The 25,622-nt window shown below is 39.3% G+C and overlaps 1 protein-coding gene across 1 annotated transcript; it reads right to left on the reverse strand.

The window, feature by feature from the left end:
• LOC108576522 (protein FAM49B) lies at positions 1 to 25,412 on the reverse strand. Its single transcript, XM_017939533.1, has 7 exons — positions 25,357 to 25,412; positions 6,569 to 6,711; positions 6,214 to 6,438; positions 4,578 to 4,912; positions 2,559 to 2,638; positions 2,296 to 2,422; positions 1 to 1,025 (listed from the first exon to the last, which is right to left on the reverse strand). The coding sequence occupies exons 2-7, from the start codon at positions 6,657 to 6,659 to the stop codon at positions 888 to 890; spliced, it is 996 nt and encodes a 331-aa protein (XP_017795022.1). The 5' UTR covers positions 6,660 to 6,711; positions 25,357 to 25,412; the 3' UTR covers positions 1 to 887.
• Positions 25,413 to 25,622: the final 210 nt, after the last annotated feature.

A 25,622-nucleotide genomic window follows, 5' to 3' on the forward strand; every position in this document is an offset into this window, starting at 1 on the left:
CTCTCGGATGACAACCGTTTCAACAAAGAAAACAAGTGCTAAAGATCTGCACAATATCTTACAACGTTATTAAAACCTCTGATCGTAACACTTCGCAATCATCGAAATTACCCTAAATATGCTTACTGATATGCTCTAATTAACTCGATCCCTTTCCTCCCCCCTGCTAGGGCAGGCGAATACAATGTTAGTACACGTGGTGACGTTAGTTAGTCAGGGCAATAATAATAATACTTTGGTGACGGTAATGAACTCGAACGAACGTGAATAATCGCAATAATAGTGGCAATAATAGCAATGGTCCTTCGAGCGCCGGATTTTCCAGTGAGAAACGGTGGCAAAATGTTTTTTTCTTTTTTTAGGTGAGAATCTGTGACCTGTGTGATTAGCGATGATCAATAATAATCAACGTGGTATGAGAGAGTGTGTGAATAGTAATATCGTAATGATAATTCCTAAATGCTCGGGCTCGCAACTGCGATAAAGGCATCGCTTGCAAAACCGAGTTCAGCAATTCCTCCGATGTTCAGTCGTCTCGTTTCCTTGCCTTTCTACAATTTCCCTACCTTGTTTTTTTTTTTGTTTCTTTTCTTTTTTTTTTGTGGTTTTTGTCAGAAGGTAAAATGTAGAAGTCGGCAGTTTTCGGGCAGCTATAAGACTCGATTACGAAAGACACGTTTTTGTTTGTTTTTTTTTTTTAGTGGTCCACCACCCAACCACGATCAGGAACAGGAGATTTTGCTTGGGTCATGTGGAAACGCGAGGATATCATCTTCGACGTCCTTGTGGCGCGCTACGCGAAACGGATACGTTGCTCGTTCAGCTTCTTGAATATCAGCAACCCAACTGTTTCAGCTTCTGATGCAGCAGCCGCGCTGCTTCGGTAATCATGCTGCTAGCAGGTTCTTGATATTCTTAGGTGTGTTCTCCTCGTTCAGATGCTTGGTGGTGTAGCGAAGAGCGTTTAGCAGACCCTCGCTCTTGCAGGGTGGTTGATCCTTCAGTAATTTTACACAGCCTTTAACCTGGATCAATATTTGCTTCTCAGTAAAATGTGTGTGTTATAGAAATTTGAAATTTCTGGTAAAATAGATAATTTGGAACGCGGATGATTTGAATTTGTAGAAGTATGAGTAGCAATAGGAGAATAATGTGACGTGAACTTAGGTCGTTAGGTGCTTTTGATTTTCTGTAAAATTTTTATATTATAAAAATTCGAAATTTCTGATAAGATAGGTAATCTAGAATGCGGGTGATCTGAATTTGCAAAAGTCCATAGCTATGAGTATGAGTCGTTAGGTGCTTTTGGTTTTCGGTAAAATGTGTATATTCCAGAAATTTGAAATTTTTAGTAAAGTAAATAATTTAGAATGCGAGTGATTTGAATTTGCAAAAGTCCACAGCTATGAGTACGAGTAGAATTAGGAAAATATTAGGTCTTTAGGTGCTTTTGGTTTTCAGTAAAATGTGTATATTATAAAAATTCGAAATTTCTGATAAAATAGATAATCTAGAATGCGGATGATTTAAATTTGCAACCGTATGAGTAGAAATAGGAAAATAATGTGACATAAACTTAGGTCGTTAGGTGCTTTTGGTTTTCAGTAAAATGTGTGTATTCGAGAAATTCGAAATTTCTGATGAAATAGATTCGAAGTTGCAGAAGTACGAGTAGAAGTAGGAAAATATTCAGTCGTTAGGTGCTTTTTCAAAGACTTCTAATACAAATATGAAACATTTACGAACGCTAATGCACCTGCTCTCGCGGTATAACAAAACGTAAGAACAAGTGAACGATTATTTACTACCTGTACTCTATTTTTAAACATCAAGTGTTTCTACCAATGCAAGACCGACGATAAAAGGATTAATTCGCTACTACATAAATTGCCTGCCGTGAAACGTCCTAAAAGCAAATTTCGTTATCGCTATTTTTCACACGAGTACATTTTTCTAATCGATGTTTAAATAACTTGTGTTTGCAGAGGATGATTCATAAAGAACGCTCTACCCGAATATCTGTGCTAGGTTTGAATACAGAAGAAAATATCAAATAACAAATGTATTCTCTGACGTTATCTCCGAGGTTACTTGCAGGATGACAGTATTATTTTAAATAGCATCATATATGTGACATCGTAACATTATGGCTGATGTCGAAACAAATTCAACGATGTACGATGAATTTCAATTGTTAGAATCGCGTGGTAAGGAAGCAAGTATTAAAGTATTTCTAATCGATCGATCAATTCTGAAATTGTTAATTGGTATTTTATAGATACGATCTATACTTACATCGACATTCGAACCTTTAACGAAGGCACCTTGCGGATGAACGTGATCATAAAGGATCACTAACCCTACCATCACTCTCAGAACAAAGAGTTGAGTTTCCTCTCGTTGGAATTGCGCCAGTAGATTGCTGAGAACAATGATATATCTTGGCTTAAACTGCTGCAATTTGTTTTTCTTTCTTTCTTTTTTTTTTTAGAAATCTCTCTGTTCAGACAACGTAAAGGTTCTTTCTTACGAATCGTCAGATCAATGGCTTTACTTACGGATTTTCTAACATGCGCAGGCAAACCTTGGCCATGGTACCAAGGGTTTCCGTGATGTTCTCGCGTGCTATGTCTTCGTTCTGAAGCAAACATGTAGAATTGCAAATTTAATGCCGCGCATAATCACGCGCTTCGTACAATATCAATCGTGATAAATAATATTTTAATATTTGATAGTTCAGTAATAATACTTAATATTTCAATAGTAATATTTAGTATTTCAATGATAATAAATAATATTTAACTTTCATATTTTATTTTAAAGAAACTTGTTCTAAATTATTGTCGAATTCTCCTTTGAAATTTTCTGGCATTTGTTAAAAATTCCTTTCAGAAGCAGCTAGTCAAATCTAACACGTTCAATTACGAATATCCCTGATACTCCATAAATATTATTCTATTATTTTCCTAAGACACCCTCAATTTTTGCGAATGTTGCAAACAATTCATGATTCAAACACGGAAACATAAATCTCAGGAAACGAACTTCCCTTCAAATTTGGTGCCTAAAATTTAGTTCGATGGTTCCAATTAAAATACACGTGTACACATATCCGATTCAAATGGATCTGCTATCCATTATGCTGGTAAATGTTCCGAGAACTGTTTTACCCTGAATCACTTCGCATAACAGCTTTTAATTTTCTGCCTCAGTGCGCGTCATTATTTATATCAACCTATTTTGTTCGCGTTACACCGCTGTTTCGTGCCGTTAATGAATATTCGATATTTATGCAGAATAAAACGTAACCGCCTTTTGTCTCCCGCTAAACAGAAACGTCTTCGATGAAAAATGAAAAGTCAGTTATTAATTACGTCGGACAATGTACGGCGGAGTAGAATAGAGAGTCGTCTCTCTACGCACGTTCCGTGGAAAAATGGGTTTTTCACGTCAATACCGTCTATTCGCTATCACCGAAGTAAATTCACTTTCAAAGGTCTCGTAAAAACCCTTTACATCCTCTTTCACCGTCGATTTTATTTAGTTCTTGCTCGTTTATTCCCGGAAACAGCGACGACTTCGAAAGTAGGTTGGACGATTTCAAAGTGACAAAGCTCGAGAGTTACTGGAATTTCTTTGCTCGCGTGAAATAACGTTCTGAACAATGCACTTCTGGCGATTCTTTCGACACAGCGAGACGTTTAATCTTTAATAAGCGAACGTGGAAAATTGAAGGTAGTTCAAACGTGTTAAACGGAATTTTTAGAGTTGTTAATTTTCTGAAAGCAACGTACTTCGTTTGATAACATGCTAATTTGCAAATCGTGTATTTTCTGATATTATTTAAATGTTGCTAATAAGAGCACGTGAAATATATAAATAAGTGACATTTTCCATTGACACTTTTATTGTACGCGTATTAACCCTTTATCTTGCGATTTCTTAATCACTGCACATTTTAGCCTTGACTTAGTATTCACATACGATTTCTTAATCACTACGTATTGTAGCCCCGATTGCTTCAATAGCGCGTTAAATAAAAACAGGTGCAAATATTATACGCAATTTGTTTTGCAATCGTCAGATTTAAGCTAAAGTTAAAGCTACAACTGAAATACAATTGAATGAAAATTTCAAGCGTTTTTAATATCTTCTAATGTTTCATTTATTGCACGCATAATTTTATATTTATTTAATGTCAATGGTCAATTCTTTTACTATTATTCAAAACAATCTGCTCCGCGAGCAGTGCATCTCCAAAATAAAGTATCAAGAGTGTCCGGCGCTTTAAATAAAATATCAGTCAAATCTTCGTCCAAGCTAGAAAGTACAACGGAAAGCTACAGAATGACAACAATGATATAAATCGATACAAAGAAAAACACTAGACTCCGTCGAAGAGCACTCGACGGTGTAATTGTTTCGCTGAACAGAAATCGTGAAACATAAAGCGACACTATTCAACCGGAATTCCCAGCGACCACCGCCGTCGATTGACATCCGGTAGGATCGATAATTGTCGAGCAGCTAGCGGAAAAGTAGGAGAGAGTACAAAGAAGGGAAGCAATACCACTTACGTCCATCAAGAAAGTAATGGTCGCGTGACTCAGAACGCGAAGCATGGGTGTCGCGTTGGCGTAGAACAAGGACATTCGGTTGGCCAGCTCGTTCCCGACTACGAGATCCTTCTCAGCGTTCTCCTGTCGCGCCAGGGATGCTCTGGTCAACGTCCTTCGATAATAACTGAAGTCGTTCTGAATGGCGGGTGTCTTCATCTTGTGCTCGTCGAATTTCAAGACGAACTCCAGAATTTCCGCCAGCTGTTTCACCAAAGCCTGCTGGGTCTCGAGATGTTGGGTCGGCGAGATGTTCCCGGAACATAGTTGACCCAATATTTTCGGCACTACCTTTTCTAGAAAAGAAGGAAACGCTGATCTTTTAGGTAAAGATTCTTTTGTTTCGTTTATATTTCTCTTTGTTCGCACGGCAAAGAAATTTGGTACTTCGGGAAACTGTGAATCGTTCGTAATGTCTTCGAGAAGCATCATCGGGAGAGTTGAAATTATTTAATCGTAGGAATATCAAGGAGAAAAATCGAATCGTAGTGAAATTCTTGCAAATTATTCAATTACACGAATATTAAGAAGAAAAACTGAATCGTGGAGAAATTCTTGCACATTTACACGTGAAATTGAACGGCACTAGTTCCCACTTAATTTCAACAGAAACGAATCGTCGCATCTTCGATGTTCCTCTTTACCCACATGCATTAGCATCGGTTAATTTATGTTCATATCTCAGACGTTTATGCTCGTGCAATTGGAAAGCGTACCAGTATTTTCATTGCCGAGAGAAGAATGTACAAGTTTGAAAAGCGACGTGAAAGTCAGTGAAATTTATCACATTTCTCATTCTTCTTCTAATTAAGTTTCTGTGTCTAACACACACAGTTATGGGAACCAAGGGGAAAGAACCTGGCCGGGGGCAATTTACTTTCTGTATTATATAGTTTACGAGCTAGCGGACATTTTCATTCCGCTTGGCTGGCTGCTACGTTATGCAAAATAAAGGCAATAAATGCGTCTGAAGTTTATAAGCGGTCCAAGTTTCTGCTTGTGTCTGTGCAACAATATTGGATTTCCAATCACTTGTGTGTACGGGAATATTCAGGCTAAACAATAATCCACACAGCGTTTCGTTGCGCTGAACCAATATCGACGTTTAAGTTCTTGCATTTTTGTTTGCCTCCGCCGAATGACATCGTAATTGAAGGTAGATGGGGGGGCAAATTGATTTCTCCATGCAAACGCGAAAGAATTATTTCGAGGATTGGAAATGAAACCTTTTGTTTCGATGAAAAATAATCGCACAATACATCCTTCTTTAGATAGGAATTCGTTGTTTACAATCCGTGGACTTTTTTAATCAAGCATCAAAATTTCGAAGAATACGACTTGTACAAATTAAAACGAATATGCATTTCTTTCATTTGTCAGAAGAATCTGTAGTATCGCAAATTTTATCTCGAATCTAACTCGATCATTTTACCGTCACGCTGTTTCGAAAAATTCGAATTTTTCATCGTCGAACGTTACACTCGGTTAAATATGGGATTTCATAAATAAATTTAAGGAGCTGACGTGAAGGTTTATGAAAAATATTGCACGTGAGAGCGGAGGAGTACAAAGGGTATGCAAAAAAATTAATACTCACCGAGTTCCAATGAAAATTCATAGAATCTTTTCAGCTTCGCGACCAAGGGGGCAACGGTCAGATAGGCTTTCCGTTGACACTCTTCCGTAGGCGCCGAAATCGCCTCTCTGATTTCTTTCCCGGCCCCTTTGTAACATTGAATCTCCTCTAGGATAGATTCTGAATTTTTCAAAACTCTCTGCACCGCTTCGAAGGTTTCCCTCTCCAAGTCGGATGGTTGTGCGTCTGAAAATTCGATGAAAAACATTATCCTACGTAAAACACTCTGCAACACGTTTGAAGGATGCAACAAGTAAGAACTAAAAGGGAGCGTTAAAAGGGAAGATTTCCGCACAAGTGTGCTTGTCAAACTTACTCTCGAAATCCAAAAAGACGTCGTACTTTTGATAGACTTTCTGGCAACAGGTAGACTCGTCTCGAGCCAGAAGACTCAAAAGCTTGCCCATCTTCGGTCTGAGGCTTCCTTTCACCCAGTATTATTTACAACATGAAAGGTATCTATATTTCGAGAGACAAACAGATTCACGTGTAAAAAGAGTGTCACACGAAACAGCTGATTTTTAAAAAAGCACAGAATAATAACACTATTTCGTCAGTCCAACAAACGACACTTTTCTCTTTCGATTAATTATTTCACTTATCTATAGAAGCGACAATAGTTAGAAAGTAGCGACACAGAACGTATGTCGGAGAAAACGTTGCAGACTCGAAGTTTCTCGATAGAAAAGTTTATTCGAACGCGGAGTACATATCGCGGGGATCGAGAATGCTCTTTAGGAAGACACGTCGATGGACACCGCGAGAACAAGGAGGCTCGAACGAGTGCCAAAACTGATCGCCTAAAAGTCAGAGTCGAGCGGAGTTGGCCTAGGCGGACGGAGTTCGCATCGTCACTGCTCCGAGGCAGAGGAGAATTAGAATTTCTGGCTCGATCCCTAAGCCGATCCGCGCCTGGTATACATGTCGAACTGTTAATTCCAGACAAATGACGCGTGTATGCACATGCACATTAGACCGTGTTCATATCGAGACCGCGGAACGAGAATGAATTCTGCGAACTCGTCAACGAGGGATGAACCTTCTCTGTTAATTCCAACCGGCGAAGCTGATCTATGCTGACCTCACCTGGATCTACCGAGGATTTCAAGGACTCTCTTCCACGCGAATCGGGACAATTCTACGACCTTTAATTAACGATTCGAGCAATGTGTTTTTACAGGCCTTTGTAAAATAGCGTTCGAATTCTTTCATTTCGTGCATTCGTATCGAAGTTAGGACCGTTTGAAGTCAGAAAGTTTCAACTCGCCTTTCTTCATCCATCTTTTTTATAACTTTTCTATCACATTTGCTATAAATGCGTTTGTGATACCTTAGGACTTGTGGAACGATGCCTCGTTAAAATTTTAGGTGCCCGAAGGGGTGCAAATTTGGCACTTTTTCAACATCCTCCTTTTCGTCACTTTTAAAGTAGCGTTTCGACAGTTTTACAAGAATTTTTGTAAATGTATTAATTGGAACTTGCGAGACACGCGTTGTGTATTTTAGATTGGAAAAATTATTAGCGATTCAGAGTAGGACGGGAATGTTTTTTCCCTCGAGACTGCAAAAGGTGAAGAAATTCTAGTTTTGGAAGGCAGAGCAATTAGAAACTGAGAGCCAGATAAAGATAACTTGAAATTAGCAGAGAAACTGGTTTGTTAGCCGGTGACATAACTAGAGAACATTATAAGCATTGCTTGTAAGCGGTAATCAGTTCGTTTCACTCTCGGAATGCAGTTGTTATCAGCAACAGTTGCACCGAATAAAAGGAACTCCATTATCTCGTAATGTATCTCGTAATCGACGATGCCTGAAACTGATAAAGTTCGCGATAAACACAGGAAAGTCGGTGAAAGTTTGTAACCACGTGAGAGGAGGACAACGATCGAGTTTGCTAGATCTAAAATTGTGCACCGAGGTATTCCAATGTACCGGTGAATGTCTCCGTTATTTTTAGCAGAAAACTGCGTGTCCCGTTAACGAACTTCTCTCGTCACGCTGAATTCGTACGCACGTTCGCCAATTAACCAATGATTCTCACCGGAATCAGTTCGTTCATCCTCCAAACGGTCCGTGTAAAAATACTCCACGGTAAACCACCTCTGTCGTCCTTTTTCCCCCCACAATTCCATCTGGATCGATCACACTCTTATCCCGACGAATATCGAGCGAAATCGAAAATAACTCGGAACCGACACGGGGATAGAATAAATGTTTACGTTGAAAATTCCATGGATGATTCGACGCAGAAGCGTATCCGAAATCGGCGAAATGTTATCACAGTGGACAACACGCGAGAATCATTGCTTCCGCATCTCGTCAGGACAAACGAAACACGATTACTCGAGCAAACGAGACGTGAGTTCACCGTGTTAATCGCACAAACAAACTTCTACGAACCATCTGAATTCACGATAACCAGTTCCTCCTCGCGCCACGCGTTTTCGGTCGAGATAGAAACACAAAGAAGGAAGAATTCACCGACCGGCGGATGCATCCAGGTGAGAGTGTGTAGAAGACTGTGTGTAAAGTTGCAGGTCGTTGGATTCTTATGTGAGAACGTCTCGAGAGAGAAAAAAGGAACGGTGATTTAACGGCACGTACGATGATCTCTCGTTGAAACGTTGAAGGAGTTTCTCTGTGAAACTCACCGTGAAGTGGAGTCGGCGTGATCGCGCGCGGCAACGCGAATACATGACGCTGACGGGTGCACGTCGAAGCCCGTGGATGGTCAACAAGTACGCGAACCGAGTGCAACAACTGTCATTCAACGGACGGCCATGTTGCTGTTCACAGGGGGTTGCGTTGTGTAGTGGCGCGGTTCGAGACCTCTCCTTATTTGGTAAACGACAGTGGCGGCGGCGGCACGTTCGCGCGAAAAATCAATGGGGTAGTTCGCTGATTTACCCTCTGGGTGACGCTACTGCTACTATTTACAGCCGCTCGACGTTTTCGAACAGTTTTTAGGTAGGGTGTTGCGAGGATTTTTCGGTTCAGACTTGGGTTGCGAGAAGGGTAAATTTGGGAATGGACCGCTTCTTTTAACCCTTTAAACCGTGTATCACAAGTGCACAATAAGTCGTCTGTCGTTATTTTTTCACTTTCCACATTGCGTGATCTTCTCTAATCTGTGGCAAAAATGTAAGTTACAGCATTGTAAATAATGAAAAGGAAGCTAAATTTATCATTTCTGACATATCGAGTTGAGAAACATGTGTGGAATTGGTTTAATAATATGTTGCGAGTGATGGCGTGAATGTAGTGTGTTTGTGGAATCGTCTCGAGATTTGGAAAACGAGCGGATCATACAGAGAAACAGGGAGTAAAAACAGTAGAACCGCGTTGTTATTGATATTAGAGAGTACGTGAGAATTTATTGCGAGATTTAATAAGAGACCGTTGATCAAATTATCATTATTCCTTTTTACTTATTATCACGTGTAATACAACCACAACATGTGAGCGTTAAGGGGTTAAAAGTGGAATTTCGGCTAGAATTAATTGAACAAACAGCAGAGGGTTTTGCTTATGATGCAGTATATTAAATGAAATTACAGTAGAAATGTTCAGTAACGCAGAAATTATAGTACTTTTTTTTTAGAATAAACATATAAAAAATTGTAATCATGGTCCAACTACTCGGGACACTGTGGGTTAGTTGAAGAAACAAAAGCAAGAAAATGAAAAACGTAGAAAAACGCTTCAAATTTGCGAAATAGATTATTTCGCAACGGCGTACATGGTTGGTAAAGATATTTTAAATTAGCACAGACCGATATCTCGGGAATTTTATGAATTAAAATTGATAACACTCGAAGAAAAAATTCAAAGGAACGCGGAAGTGGGAACGAAACGAAAAGAAATAATAACGAGTTGGTTTAATTCGACCGCATACCGCGTCTAATTTTATTTTTCTTTGTAATTTGACCATGCAGTCGCAACGTCTTATCAACTCCCTCGAGATTTCTCCGAATACCAACTGCGCGACAATGGGCACATTATTTTGTGAAAACTCCGAGGAGCCTTGCAAAGGTTAAAAATTGATTTTTTTAGAGTTGACATGATTTAAAAATTCAGATTCAGCGTTGAAAAGAAAATTAGATACTATATGGGGCAGATAATGTTTATACATTGTGATTGATTAATAAGAGAAACAAGGTAACATTCGCCAAATTATAATTTAATTTAATTTTCGAATATAAAAAATTATTCAAACCTCAATGTAAGTAATTTCGTTTATAGATTCTAAATTCCAATGTCCAGTTTGTTCGATGTATAGTTCACGTACAATATTAGATTAAACGAAATTCTATTTAGTTCCTGGTTTGTTTTTGAATAAACGTAGCGCACGATAATCGACATTTTAATCTCTTTTACCGTAGTTAACGGTACACGATATTTTTCATCGATATTTTAATAAACTTTCCACGCACAATACGTCCGATAAATAGTTGACGAGTTATTACGAATTAAACCGAAATATACTTTGTTACAATTGAACATAGTTTTTAAATACAAGCAGCTCACAACTTCTAAGCATTTCATTATTATGTTTATCTTCGTCGTAACTTCGACTTTTGAACGTTTTCGAAACTGCATAATCTTCTAGAATGCAAACACGAACATAAGTATGCAAAATAGAACGTGTGCGCCGGTAGGTAAAAGAATATGAAAGAGAGTCGAGGTGATAAATAAACCACTTAAACGACGAATAAGTAAATATCCAATTTAAATGCTAGAAGATTCGTCGAGAAGAATTTGAAAATAGTTCAAACATATACCGTACGCAAATGCTTAACAACTTTGAAAGGGAGCACGCTTTGAAACGACATTTATACCAAATAATTATTCTCCACGAGCCTCTTTTAAAATTAATAACTTCGTTTGAAAAAAAAGTAGAAGGTGATTATTATTTATCGTTGCAAAATCTTTTTGTCACTTTCAATACCTGTTGAAAGTATCGTCGAATTTTTGCATAAATTAAATTTTCAGGGTTAATCAATCTGCTTCCGAACTCTTTATCTAAATTGCAAATATTTCGGAATATTTCGGTTTTTGCGGCTAGTATATTGGCGTGGCTATAACACAGGCTCGTATTTCGAAATGCGACTATAAATTTAGAAATTCTCGGGAACTCGTGGCCAACTGAACCGTGAGGGGGTATATGCCTTTTTCCTTTTTTTTTTTTTTTGTCGCCAGACCAACGGATTGCCAGTGACGGTCAAGACGAAACTCGAAAGGGTGAACAATATCGTCGAGGTTGACCGAGTTACCGAAAATCAATCGCGTTAATGTTTATGCCGGGAACACTTGGGTCAGCACCTTTGTGGGTTAACGTTCGTGGGGTAAACGAATGACATTGAAACGACAAGCCATTTATAAACCACTGAAACCTCTTTGAAACGGCAAATATTTTTGTTGGAAATTATGATACTTTCAGGATGATTCGTCAGACACGGAAAATTCTATTTGTACCGGTAGGGAAGGCCTGGAAAAATGTTGAAAACGTGTGTTTTTCAGAAGTAATTTAGTACCTTCGTATAATAAAAATAATTATTTGTGTCATAATGAAACGAAGGAATTATTAAATATTTTATAATAGGTATCCTTGTTAAAACTGAGAATTGATGAAACAGATCACATTGAGTTCTGCCTATTTTCGCTCTAGTTTTATCGAAAGAGACGTGTTTGGGATTGAGAGCACCGTATCTGTGATTTTTCTTTATTAGTTTAGGATTCCTCGCGATTGGTGTAATATAAGAATAATAGAAATCGGTGAATTTTTCATTCTTTTATGTAGATACTTTTCGAGGAACGCTATTTTTCCGTCAGAAAACGTTACAACAATTAAAGAAAAAAACATGTTCCCTCGTTTAAAATTCTTTGCAAATATTAAATAAACAAAAGATGAAAAAATTCCCAAGAAATCCGAAAATATTACTTTATTTAATGTTTGAAACGTTTCGTTCATCGCGCGAAATAAAATTGAAAGAACAAACCATCGAAAGTAGGTAACACGTCTAATTTGAAAAATATCACGAAACATACACGCAACTATAATCGTTCTTTTTGTATAGGATACCTGAAAGTGTCGCTATTTTTCATGATCTTTCACAGCGATATAAACGGAAGCTCGTACTTTAACATCGTCGTATCGCACAATCTCGTAGAGCTGTGCGGCATGACACGTTCAGAGAAGATGCGACGAGGTCGTTATTTGCTTCAAGGAAATTCCGTGTCAAGAGAGAATTAGCCCGTACTATCTATTGGACATTGAAGGAGCAGTCAACGACGTGGATAACTGTCGGGATTTTCTTCCATTTTTCTGATAAAGCAGTAATCGCTGCTGACATTACGCTAGCTACTCTGCGCTATGCAAACCCCCATATACATTCACCATTTCACGTATATACTACACACGGTGGAACGACTCTTATCTGCAAATGTTCTCCGTTAGTGTATCGCGAATGTACGTTCTTGCATTCCATACCACGAAATCTTTCTTTCCATTTGCGCATGCAAAGTTAAAAGAGAAATTAAAGTACTCGTGACTAGGTACCGTTTTCAAAGCCACATAACTCTTTTGAAATGCAAAACTAGCGGATTCATTGAAAGCTTGTTTGGCTGAAAGAAATTCTCGAGAAAATACTTCGTTTAAATTGTTAATTCAGTTTCGTTCTTTTCAGATACAAAAATAGCGTTTACGATAGAGAGTGTCTCGACTAAAACTGAACACTTAAATAACTCTTTATTTTTAACGAAATCGGAAATATTTCAAATATTTAGAAGAATAGTATCGTGAATAGAAAATTTTTGTAAGATCATTTTTGTCTAATTTTTTTAAGTTCACTCGAAGAAATACTATTGTCGTGCTCTTTCAATTGGTTCTGACGTGATTTACCGACAGGAACCCACCGCTCCGGAAGACGAAGAATCGCATAATTACAGCTTATGCTGGTGTAACGTCAGAAGCAATTGAAAGAGCATCGCAATACGTGGTTTCTCGTTTTAGACAGTGCGTCGCCGCCAATGGACATCACTGTGAGCATTTGTAACACGAAAAGGAAGTGCATATGCCACCCTTACATTGTCTCAGAACTTAATTATTTTTCCAATATTCAGTGTCACCTCGTGGTTAGAAGCTAGACATATTTGAATGCATCGTAACATGCTTTTCGGCAAAAATTACCGGTGACCTCGAAAAAATTCGAAAGAGACGATCATAGAAAACATTTTCTATTTACGATACTGCTTTTTTAAAGCAGCATGCGTTGATTCGTATAAAAATCACAGCTGCAATGACTACCTATACCCAACATATTTATTACTCATCCTCAGCTAAAACCACATAGATATTCCGTAGCATTCGTTATCGCAAAAATAAACGCAAACAGCGCCAGTTACCTGCGACAACATCTGACGCGTTCAAGTAAAACCTTTTAACAATATTAATTAAATCGATACGACCACGGTGTATTTTAAATAATTTATACGCACGCGCACACGCTTACACATTAATGACGTCAATCACCCTACACGTTGAAAACCAAGGGGGTTCTCGCCTGACGTAATGAAATTTCGCGTGAAACAATCGAGTCACGTCGTTATTACATACGCCCTTCTTCGTCCGTGACATCTATCGCACTGATAATCGTACGACTTTTATAAGCTGATCTCAGAGGCGACGAAACGACGTCGGTTTCCGTGGTGCGGCCGTTTAAATATCGTCGCGGTGTCGAGATTTTTGCACCTCTATCAAGTGCACGATTGGATAATCGTCGGAAACCGTGGGCGAAGATAATCGACGCCTATTAAAGGCCTTTTTGTGCATCAATTCCAGCAAATCAATTGAGACCCTCGCTACCTCCCACCATGACCCCCGATACGCCTCTCTCGAGCTCCCCTTTCCTTCGATCAACCTTAATTTTCGTCGCTGCGACGACAGTAGAACCGACATTCGTCAGGCTAACTCTCCCCGCCGATTACGTTTACGCGATTACAATCCACGTGGTATGTACTTGGTACCGTCCAAGCTTTGTCACAATTGAACTCTCACTTTTTATCTTATTCTTTCTGTCCCTCGTTATTGGGAGAATTGCTACTTGGATAGTTTTTGCCCACTTCGCGCTTGTCGTCTTCTGAATTAAGAAGGAAAGAGTTAAACTGTCTAATAGAGTGTCCAATAAAATTTGCCGAATGGAAGAAAACGAAGGAAGATAGCAAAAGCTGGTTGAACTTTTCTCTCAACTCAAATTTACACAAACCAGAATCTTTTTTATCTTTCCGTTATTTACAGACAAAATTTTGAAACAGTCAATAGTCAAACAAAAGAAGGAGCAAACGCGTGTTTCTCTCGTATCATTCTACCCCAAAAAAGTCGAGCAGCGAAATACCTCAAAAGGATTAATCCAGCGATCGCGACGCGCTGATTACACCGAGCATTATCGCGGTATGTACGCGAATACCGTTCAGATCTGAACAGCAACGGGGAGCCACGCAAAGCGGGGACAAAATCGGATCGAGCCGGCCAGTTCGTCCATTCAAACGACCAGGAATCACGCAGTTTCCAAACGCCATCGAATTCCCGACATGTTTCGGTATATCGTTAACGATGCTTCTTATTCTCAGCTCTTATAGAACACGAAGAAGTACATGAACCGTGTGCTTCACCGTTCGAGTGTCCGAAATCTCACCGAAAAGTCACGCTTCTTTCATTTGATGTCGAAAAATTACAAAAATTTCCTTTCGAACACTGAATACGATTTTTGTTCAATTTTTTATCAAAAAAAAAAAAAAATAGACAGATTACAAGAAATAGAATAAAATTTACAAAAAAAAAAAAAAATAGACAGATTACAAGAAATAGAATAAAATTTACACTTGTGTAAGAAATGCGAGATTCCGGCGGCGAAGTGGCTTTGTAACCCAGGAAGAGAAAGCGCGCGGGTACCTGAGGGTGCCATAAACTAAGCCCTTTTCCCCGGAAAGTCGAACGAGGGGGCTCCAACGGTTTTTCGGAGCAACGCGGAATACGACGCGGAGAGGACACTCTGGAAATAGCCGTCGAGCGAGACGGACACCGAAGTATTCAGCAGTCGCTTATCACTACACTTTGATACATTTTTGGTTAATACCCTATCCTGTGTTAAATTCATTTAAGTTGTGCTTACACTTGGTGGCCCGATGCGGTGACAGTTTCCGATGTCGAATACGATGTTGGCACTCAAACGGTTAAGCGCGAGTCTGCTCGCGAGCGGCACGCAAGCAGCAATGTGCGTGCTTAATAAGGCAATCGTGTGTATATACGTACGCGGCTTAAATACCAGCGAGCACCACATATATCCACGCATCCCCAATGCGTTGGACACGTCTATCGCGCGATATGGTAACACACGGGCTCGTCTCCTGGCCGATCTCTAAACCGGGCTAGCTTATACCATGCACGGCTTGGTGTCCTCCTTTAACAACCTGGGCAAATTAATTGCGGAACACGTCGAGAATCAGGGCCACCGGGGACGTGCACGTCGTGTTAAAAACTTATGCGTCCATTAAGTCGAAACTGGGACTGAAAGTGCACGGCGCGGAAGAAAAGCTCCGTCTCGTCTGCTCCGGAGAGAGAGAGGAAAATAGTCGATACACATAGGTTTTGCCGAGGAAACTTTCCAAGTTTGCAGGCTCTTAAGAGGGAGGCCAAGAGGTTGTACGATTCCGATGCTGTAAATCGTGTCCTTTGTTCAGCGGACGCCGCGTAATTTCTTTCGCTGGAACGGTGTCCGTGTTTTCTGCGAATGTTTATCAGACTTGGCTTACGAGAGAATCGAATGGAGTAGGTCGAAGTACTGCTTCTTGTAAATAGAGAGAATTGTTCTAACAATTGACGGTTGTGTTTGAAAGTGATAAGTATCAGGTCGTGATGTAAGTAACATTGCTGGTTATCTTGGTTCGATGTTCTTACACGCTGATAAGAGAAATTTCTTCTTTATTTATTTTTACAACCTATAGAAAATTGGTGTAGCTTGTTTGGAGATGTGGAGCATGAAAGTACCTTTCTGTTGGTTGCTGAGCGATTAGATTTGAAGAATAAATAATAGAAGAAATTGAAGTGGAAACTACCATATTCTCCTGATCATTAGATTATCACATTTTCCGTTTAGTTTTTCATGTTGAAACGCCACTTTCGCGGTTGTATCGTCGCTTGCGTAATATCCTCTACATCAAAGAGAAATATCGTGGTACGTGTAACTTTTCTATTTTAATCTTGGATGCTTCGAAAAAAGCTATCTTGAAAAGCGTATCTCTGGAACGTGTCAAGTTGGAACTATCACGTTTGAAAAAAAAGTAATTAATTGACCTATGACGTTGATCACTGTGCCGCTGTTCAAACAGAAATAAAGTCCGTTTGACTCATTCGTATCAAGTCACTGAAACTTTAAACCACCTAATGTCGCTGGAAACTTTTTTAGGCCACAGATATAGCTTACCATTGTGTCGTCTGCGGTATCCGAATAATAATAATTGTCACGTTCTAGTATCAAGATTAACGTAACAAAAAAATAAAACAGAGAAAATTCCTTTTCAAACGAAATTCTCAAGTTTTCATTATTCCATCGAAGATTATTTTAACAATGTAATTTTAGACAACGTCTGTTAACTATTACGATATTTTTGTCTTATCAGTCCCTTTATTTTCTTCCTATTAAGTTTTTTTTATCTCGAACGAGGACATTGCGAAGTAACCAAGGGGAACTTTGCAAAAGTTAAAAAATTAAAAAAAGTTACGAGTTAACAATTAATCCGGTCCGCATGCATCACACAAAAGCTTTATGCACATCGTGCTATTTTCCAGTGGCCCTGCCCTCCTTAAGAACGAAGCGAATTAATTAAAGCGGCAACGATGGAAAGAGGAAATGACCGGACCTCGTGTTATACCGCACCTTTCATGTAAGCATTAATAAACTCTCAAATTGAACGTCATGAAAACACGTGTCACCATCAACAACCACCTATAGTCTGTTAAAAAACAAGGAAATTTTAGGCACTTCTACCAATTAACATTGCATTATCGTCAACATACTCCCGTAGCGATGTATCGATTAACCGTGACCAATTAATTACCTCAATTAATCGTATTAATTGCGCCATCCTGTTCGCTCCATAAACCACTTATACCGGCGGGAATCATTGAAACGAATTTATTCGTCGACCGGATCAGTTGTTGCGTTATAAAACACGACGATCCGAAAGAACGAGCCTTACAGATTTCCGATGTTATCCGGGAATAGCGGTATTTGAAAAGTCGCTGGAAAACTAGAAACATATTTGGACGGTCTGTGAAATGATAACGGAAAATTGGAATTGACGTTTCCAACAGGTATATTACTGTATTCGTCGTTCTATTGGAAGTTTCCCGATATAAAACATGGGCGATAGCGATATTTTGTCGCGTGTTCCAACCTCGCTCCGGTACATCAGAAACTTCTTTTTTTCCCGTCGATATTTCTCTAGAAGAGAATAGAATCGTGTGTCTGTAGAGACAGTCAGACGGATTTTTCCGACAGACATGGTGTTCCCCATTTTTCTCAACGAAGATCCGTGTAATCACGATTCAGGTCCCACCGGGTAGAGTGACAAAGAACGGTACGGCACAGAAGCGACTTTGGTGGCTTTGTCACAACAGAGAATTAGCTCGAGAGAGCTTTCATTGGACGCTCGTTACTCCGAGACTTCTACTGCTATAGGTCGAATGAAAAAGGACACGTGTGTCGATGCACGTGTTTCTATAGCAAGAAGATAGATCATTCTGGAGATTCAATGGTTGTAATCTGTTCTTTTCTCTTCCCCGCTTCTCTTCTTTATTTTTTCTTTCCTTATTCGGCTTCGTTCTTTCCACTCTTCGCACGTGGATGCACGTAATCGATTCAACGAGGTTTCGAGTTCCTATTTCGTGTCTCGATATATACTTGGGTCGCGTGACGCCGAAGGAAAATACCGTAGACGTGAAAGTCTCTCACGCGATACGCTTATTTTCCATATCGTATGGCAATCATGTGAAAGAGAACGACAATCCGGAGGAGTCTGTCGTCATACGAGACTTTTTAATTACTCGAACATAAGGGAGAATGTTCCTTCTGAGTGCAGGATGGATCGGAACGCGAACGTGTGGGGAAAGTGTGCATTCGCGCGCTTAATTAGAAGGTAACGCGGTTCATTGTGTTGTTGTACGATTTGTGAAGGAATTTCACGAATTTTTCCAAATTATCGTACATTTTTCTTGACAATTTTGGAAATTAGAATGTTTCTCGACTGGACGTGCCAAAAATGATCAATTTTATTTTTTTCTTAATTATTTCCTACGCGTACAGAAATTAGTTTCCCGTTATCTATAATACCGTAACTGACGTTTTCGCCGTAATAAAAAGCGTAACGTAATATGAAAAGTGAAAGAAAATAATTTCAAAAGATTGCACTTATTGAACGATTAATTGTGCAAATATGACACACATGTTAAATACATTTTTTCTATTTTTTTTCTGCATTCCAAAAACTACGATGCGTATAAACAAGTAATCCCGCGAACCTACGAGAACCTCTGAAATATTTAATTAACGTCAAAGTGATATTTCGCAATTACGTCGAAAATAAAGTTGCTCTTAGGTAAGTCCCGGTTATTGTGTAATCTGTTACTCGGTTTTCGTTGGCCGCGTGAGGAATCGCACGCATCCCGGATATTTTTATGGTTGCTTACGCTACTGGCCAAGCAAGGGGGATATCGTCATATCCCGGACGAAGACAGGAAACCTCCGAGCAAAATTCCCCTCTGCTCGTATACACGTTCGCTTTGACAAACCTCTCTGCATGTGCGCTTGATTACAAATGAAGCAAACAAAGAAAAGGAGAACCGTTACAGAACGATTGTGATTAGTTGGCAACGGTCGATCGACATTTTGACAGGCGAAGAAGAGAATTTTCTCTTTCTGAAATAGGAATCGTACGAGAAAGTAGTTCGTGTATGTTTCGTGATATTTTGCAATTTATCAAACGTAACAACGGGTGGAACGTAATTTTCCTTTGCTTCGTTTTCCAATTCGTACGAGAAATGAATATCGATAAAAACTACCGGTAATTGGCTAGAATACGCGATTGCATTTCAATTCTTTTTTTTTCTAATTTCAACTTGGATTCGTTCGCCTCCGTTGTGTATTTAATATCCTCCTTCATTTTCTTACGATAAACAGCATTACGTCACGGTGGCCGAGCCATACACGTGTGATAGTGCTTTCCACACACGTGATCACGCCACATCCGCCTATTCGCGATACCCCATAGAAGGATGTTAATGCTTGTTCTCATGGTTAGCCATATTAAAGTGTCTACGGTATTTAAACAAAGTAATACCTCGATGCAGACTGCTCGCACTTTAGTCAAATACACGAAATCTTCGTTTACAATTACAATTGCTGGATCTGGCACTGTTTCGCTGTTTCGCGAGCTACGTATTGCGCGTGTCACGACGAATCAGTGTGAAGGAAAGTTGTTACCGAGTGTTTCGTTCTTGGAAAGAGACGTATTTGAAATTCAATTTTAAATTAACATTTGAAAAATCTGATATATCGAGACAAGCTTTCGAAAATTCTTTCTAAACCTACAGGTGGAACTGAGATCAGCTATGTACCTTCTCGAAAGAGAATTCGCACAAATATAGGGAATTATATTTGAAAAAGTTAAAAAATTTAATTTGATTTGAATAACTTAAAAATGTAAATAATATATCTAAATGGAAACGGACTAAATTAAAAGTTATACGTGTATACGAAGAGTCGAGCCAATTTACAAATATACAAAAAGCTATAAAAAATGATGCCTGGAAGTATTGCTAAAAAATGCAAGCAATTGATATTTCATTAAACGTTGCAGCCTTAAGATCTCCGAATGCTCCGTTGGGTCAAGGTTATTGACCAAGAATGCGCCAATATGCGGTTCCGTTCTGCAAATCAATTTACACCTGGTACAACAACAGTCCATCGGAATTCGATCGATGAAATTCTCCGTAGTTAGGTCTGTAAATGAATAACTACAGCTCGTTGGCACTGTTACACGGTCAAAATCGATACCGGTTTCGAGTATGCACTACTTGCAACTGTGTACAACGTGAAATTGAGAAATATTCAGGCTGAGTTACGCGAAAACAAGGTACAGAGTTTCGTCGCTTCTTGAAATTTCTATTCACAGCCATTCGTTTGCAGGCTCCTTCTATTCGAATGAAATACGTGTTGCTATAATCCCAGGCGAACAAAATCTTCGCCCTCTCTCTCTCTCCTCTCCCGTGTACTTGTTACTTTGATCCAGTTTCGCTGACAAACACTTCGGTTCCCCCGAATCGAAAAGCGAAGCAACGATTTCACGATTCGCGTTCTAGTATTCTAATTTCGCCGATTCTTCGAGCGGAACAACAGCCTCGAAATTTGTGCAACGATATTTGAACATTCGGTTAGGCCGATCGCTAATTTGTGCGGAGAAATTCACAGGAAACTGTCAAATAGAGACGGTAATTTTTTTTTTACAAATACCGTACCAATTAAAATTTCCCATCGCGTGTGCAATATTTCGCATCTGCATTAGGAAATATCCTCGCTTGATACGCTTGGAGAAATTTATTCGAACTTGATTATCTCAGGTAACACCATTGTGTGCAGACGTACATAATTAACCGAGCGTTTCCTCCGAATCGCGTCCTTAATAATACGCAATTAAAAGAAATTCTTTTTTACACGCGTTACGGCTTACTGTACTTCCGGTTCCGTTAGTCGACCGACAAATATTCGAACAATAGCGCGTTCCATTTGGAGTCGTGAACTGCAGCATTCGGAATCGATGAAATGTACCGAGCAAGTGACGCGACGCGTTTCCACAAAGGATTAATGTTTTTTTTTTTCAATCAGGCGAACAGATTCGCGGAATTTAATCAGAATCGACACGTAACGAACGAGTTCCGCCGGCGAGACGCGAAGGAGGAGCTCTTCTTTTGCGAGAAACACCTGCGTGTTTTCAAATTCAGTTACACGCGTGTGTAATGAAACAGGAAGCGTGAACACGCGCGAAAGGTCGATAGATCGTCGAGATTCTTCGTCGACGGGATATCCACGGTTCCACGTTTTCAAATCCCACGAACGAGCCGATGACCTACTTGTTAAAATTGGCCGACAGGTAGGGTCGACCTGATTACGAGTAAAGCGTCTCGATAATCTGATAACGTGTCGCCGCCCGTAAATTCACAGAGAACAAAGCAGAAAAAGGCGGCTAAACGCTCGTTTTGATCAAAATTTGAGAATAGTTAACGTGTGAGTACAGTTTGAGGATATACTAAGTGGAAATTGAATTGAGATGGAGAAAAATGTTAAATGCGAATCGTGACGGATTTCTCACGAGAAATCGGAGAATAGCAAATTGATTAGTCAAACTCCATGATAAGTCGAACGAAATCGCGTTGCAGAATTTCATTAGAAAAATTCCAAATGAAATTAAATAAAAATACTGTATTCCTGACTTGATGGCAATTTTTAGAAATTGGGGGAAAAATGTAGAAAATACTGTCATATAGAAAATATTTCCAAAAATGTGACATTTTCAATTATGGCGATGTCATCCGTGATATTGCACAATTTTCATTCAGGTTATTGCTCGTGAAAAACCACGCAAAATTCGTATTTAACATTTTGCTCGATTTTAGCTCCGACTTTCCAGTTATTCTAATTAATAATCATTCAGTGTCCCACTTTGGAGAATGATTTCACTACACACGAATATCCAGCTAAATAGCTTACGAAAAATTAGATGTCCAATATTTTCTCAATATTCTCCAGCTGTGCGCAAAATTTTGTCAAAATTCATCGGTTAGGTGATATCGAGGCTCTTTCTCCATATTAATTTAATACTCGTCGGTGCAAAAAGAGCTACGTAGAAGTTCTTATTTCATGCACTAGATTCTACGTCCAGCGTGACTCTACTTTCACCGTTTTTCTTCTTACTTCTTTCTTTCGTAACGCTTTTTTATAACAGTATCAAGTGTCGTAATTATAGCTGTGTTAAGCAATCTCTTGATGCAAATTGCTCTTGAGGTAGGAGAAGTTCAATCCGATCGTTTTTATTCGAGATATTCAATAGTCGAGGTGTTCGTGATACCTGCTTCTTTGGGCAACTAGAGGCCTGTGGTCGGTAAACTTCGCGAAAGGTGCAGATAGATTGAATAAAATCAGAAAAACAGTTATGCAGCAGTGTATAATGTTATAGCAGCGATATCTCTGGTTTATGCAATTTCACGAGCAGTTTATCTGACACTAATCTTCCTTTTTTCCGTATTACGTGGACAATTAGATTTAAACGATGCGTAATATAAATAGTAACTGGGAATATCTACAAATATTTATGCAAAAATAAATAAAATATCACAGAAAATCATTCGATTGCTCTTATTTGTATATTATAACAAATTGATAATAAATTGTTAAGAAAATTAATCGAATTTCTGCTAAATTTTCGTTCCTTTCTCAAACGTTCCACACTTGCCCAATATTTTCCTCACTTCTCTCATACATTATCAAACAACTGAATATTATTTCAGGTGTAGCAAGATAAAATAGAGCAACGACGAAAGCGTAGATCAGTTTCGCAAGCCTGCAGCAAAAGGTGTCTGTTATTCGTCGGGAAAAAATGTCTGCACGCAACGATCTTGGACGCACGCTTTCGACTTCCGGTGCGAAAGCAGAATCGGAGGAAAGAGAGCGCGCGAGAGAGAGAGAGAGAGAGAGAGAGAAAGGAAACGAGATAATCGCGTTGAACGTTTTAAGTGATACGGAAAAAACGGCAGAAATGAAACGAGTCTGCGCGCAATTAGAAATAATTAGCGATAACCCGTGCGGAAGAAAGGAGAGAAGAATACGCGATTTCCTTGATGCAGTGGCGCGTGCGTGTGTGCACGCGAGAAATTCTCCAGGTTTTATCTTCGTTAAGTTCCGGTAGGCAATGTAAGGTGGAAAATCGTCTGGCAAATCGACATCGTCGGGGACGTTAGTATGAAATTGAGCCGTCACGCAGCCTCGCGCGAATTTATTACGCTCTCCTCGAGTTTCGCGGTTTCCTTTGTCCGTCCGATAAAAAAGTTTTTCAACGTGAAAGCAGCGCCCCGTGTGTGTGCATCTGGCGTAGAGATTTCTCTCTCTCGTTCCCTCTCGGTACTCAGCTCGGCATAATAGCCCTCCTCGTCTCTTCGAGAGACTGATACGCACTTCACTTCCACGCGGAAATGATCTCGTACACATGATACAAGAGCACTCGCAACGACAGAATAATTCATACATAATTTAGCGAAAACAAACAATCCGTTCGTGCCGTCCTATTTCCACCCCTGCCTCGCGCCGAGAAATCGATCGTTAACCCTTTCGCATCCGTGAAAGAAATATCAAGCGAACAAATTTCTACCGGTTCCGCTCTTTCAACGAGATATCCCGCGACTCGGTGTCGTTCGTTTCACGCTTTCGACGAGATGTCTCGTGTATCTTCTCATCGGGACGCGAGACGTTTCTCGTTCGAAGAGTAGGGGTAGAAATCTCTTCCCTGAATGAGAACGATGTTAGACTTTGAGAAAAGAAATTTTCTTGGTGTTTCTTTTGCGTGAAACAATCTTGGGAAGAATATTGATAAGCAGAGACAGGATACCTCGCCCAAAGCGACATCGAGTTGCAAATATTGAAAAGCAGAGACAGGAGATATCTCATCCGAAGCGTCAAACGAACGACATGTGAGATATCTCGTCCAAATAACGGAAGGGGTAAAAATTTGTTCGCGCCTTTTCGATTACTTGAATCGAACGGTCGTTTGGTGTTTGCGAAACGATTACACGTGGAGGGATTTAGCAATTTTTCGGGGTATTTGTGTAGAGTGTTTGAGGAAAGTTGAGAAATATCGCGGTTTTTATTCTTTCCATATCGTTTCTGAATTATTGTTTTGATATAATTAAGACGAAGTGTACGAGTCAATGTCTTATTGCTTGGCTGTTACGTTGTATTCTACTGCATTTGTCAGTTACAGGCAATTACTGATAACTTCTCTTGAGCACGATGCAACAGCGTACATAGATAAAATTATCGTCCAGTGTTTTTGGTACAGGTTGAAATATCATCCAAAATATACAGTAAAGTATAATTTTGCATCTGTCTCTTTTCGAAATATTATCGTTGAATTTTAATTAGAATAGATTTTCGTATTATTTCTTTTATCATCCAGCAAATGCTAAGTTGTATCGTAAACACTTCGTTAATTACAAATATCATTTTGAATATTATTCATTTTCAAAGAAGTATACTTTTTAAAATAATGATAAATATTAGTAATTCGTGCTTAAGTATAATTTAATTTTTAAATTGTAATAAACTTCCTTTCGAATTTTATAAATCAGATTGTGTATATCGTTTAAAAAAGCAGGAATTTATTTAGAACATTATTTAGAAATTGTTCAATATGTTTCAAGATAGAGTTTCAATTCGATTCTTATTCCATCGAATATTCAAATTTCCAGCTTTTCTGATCTCCTCGACTTACTCGAAAATACAGAACGATATGATCGTATTGCTTCTCCGTTGCCAATATTCCGCACTTTATCACGTATAATAATACACCAATGTTTATACAACATTCTACCGACTGATAAAATATGTTATTATTCGTTGATGCAGCAGAGACCTAAATAACGAGAATGTCGTCTATTTCATCGAATTCTCGTGGCAATTGTAGGAAAAAAATGAAAACAATTTTTAACTATAACTAGATCACAACCGTATAATTTACTCGCTGGTTTTAATCCCAGTTTTCAAATACCAACGAGAAGATACGAAAACGACTCGCAGAAATAATAATCAGCGCGACCTGAAATCGCTTTTTTCTCTTTCGCCAAGCCGCGCACCATTATCCACCGCGATTATTGCAATTTGTAGCAATTCCTGTAATTCGCGCGTAATGACTGTTAGCGAGGTGCGCGTTCTTCATCTTCGCGAAAGCAGCGCACAACCTTCTGTCCAGACGCGTAACGAACCAGAAGAAAAGTTTATTTACCTTTCGACAGAGCGCAAGAAGGCAAAGCATGACTCAACGAGCCGAATGATTATCTTGAAGAACCTAAGAGAGAAAGAGAGCGAGAGTTTCAAGGGAAGCTGTTCTCGAGTGTCGACATTGTTCTCCCTTCGTCGGTTAATAGCCACTTCCGGTTATCCAGGAAGAGGCAACCCTTTCGCCAGGGCGGGAGAGGTAGATGGTTTTTCGAAACGATGCTGTGTCCACGAATAGGTCTCGGAGTTTAGCCGCCCGGGCCGATAAGGTTT

Source organism: Habropoda laboriosa, unplaced genomic scaffold, assembly GCF_001263275.1.
Source record: "Habropoda laboriosa isolate 0110345459 unplaced genomic scaffold, ASM126327v1 scaffold411, whole genome shotgun sequence".
Taxonomy (NCBI): Eukaryota; Metazoa; Arthropoda; class Insecta; order Hymenoptera; family Apidae; genus Habropoda; species Habropoda laboriosa.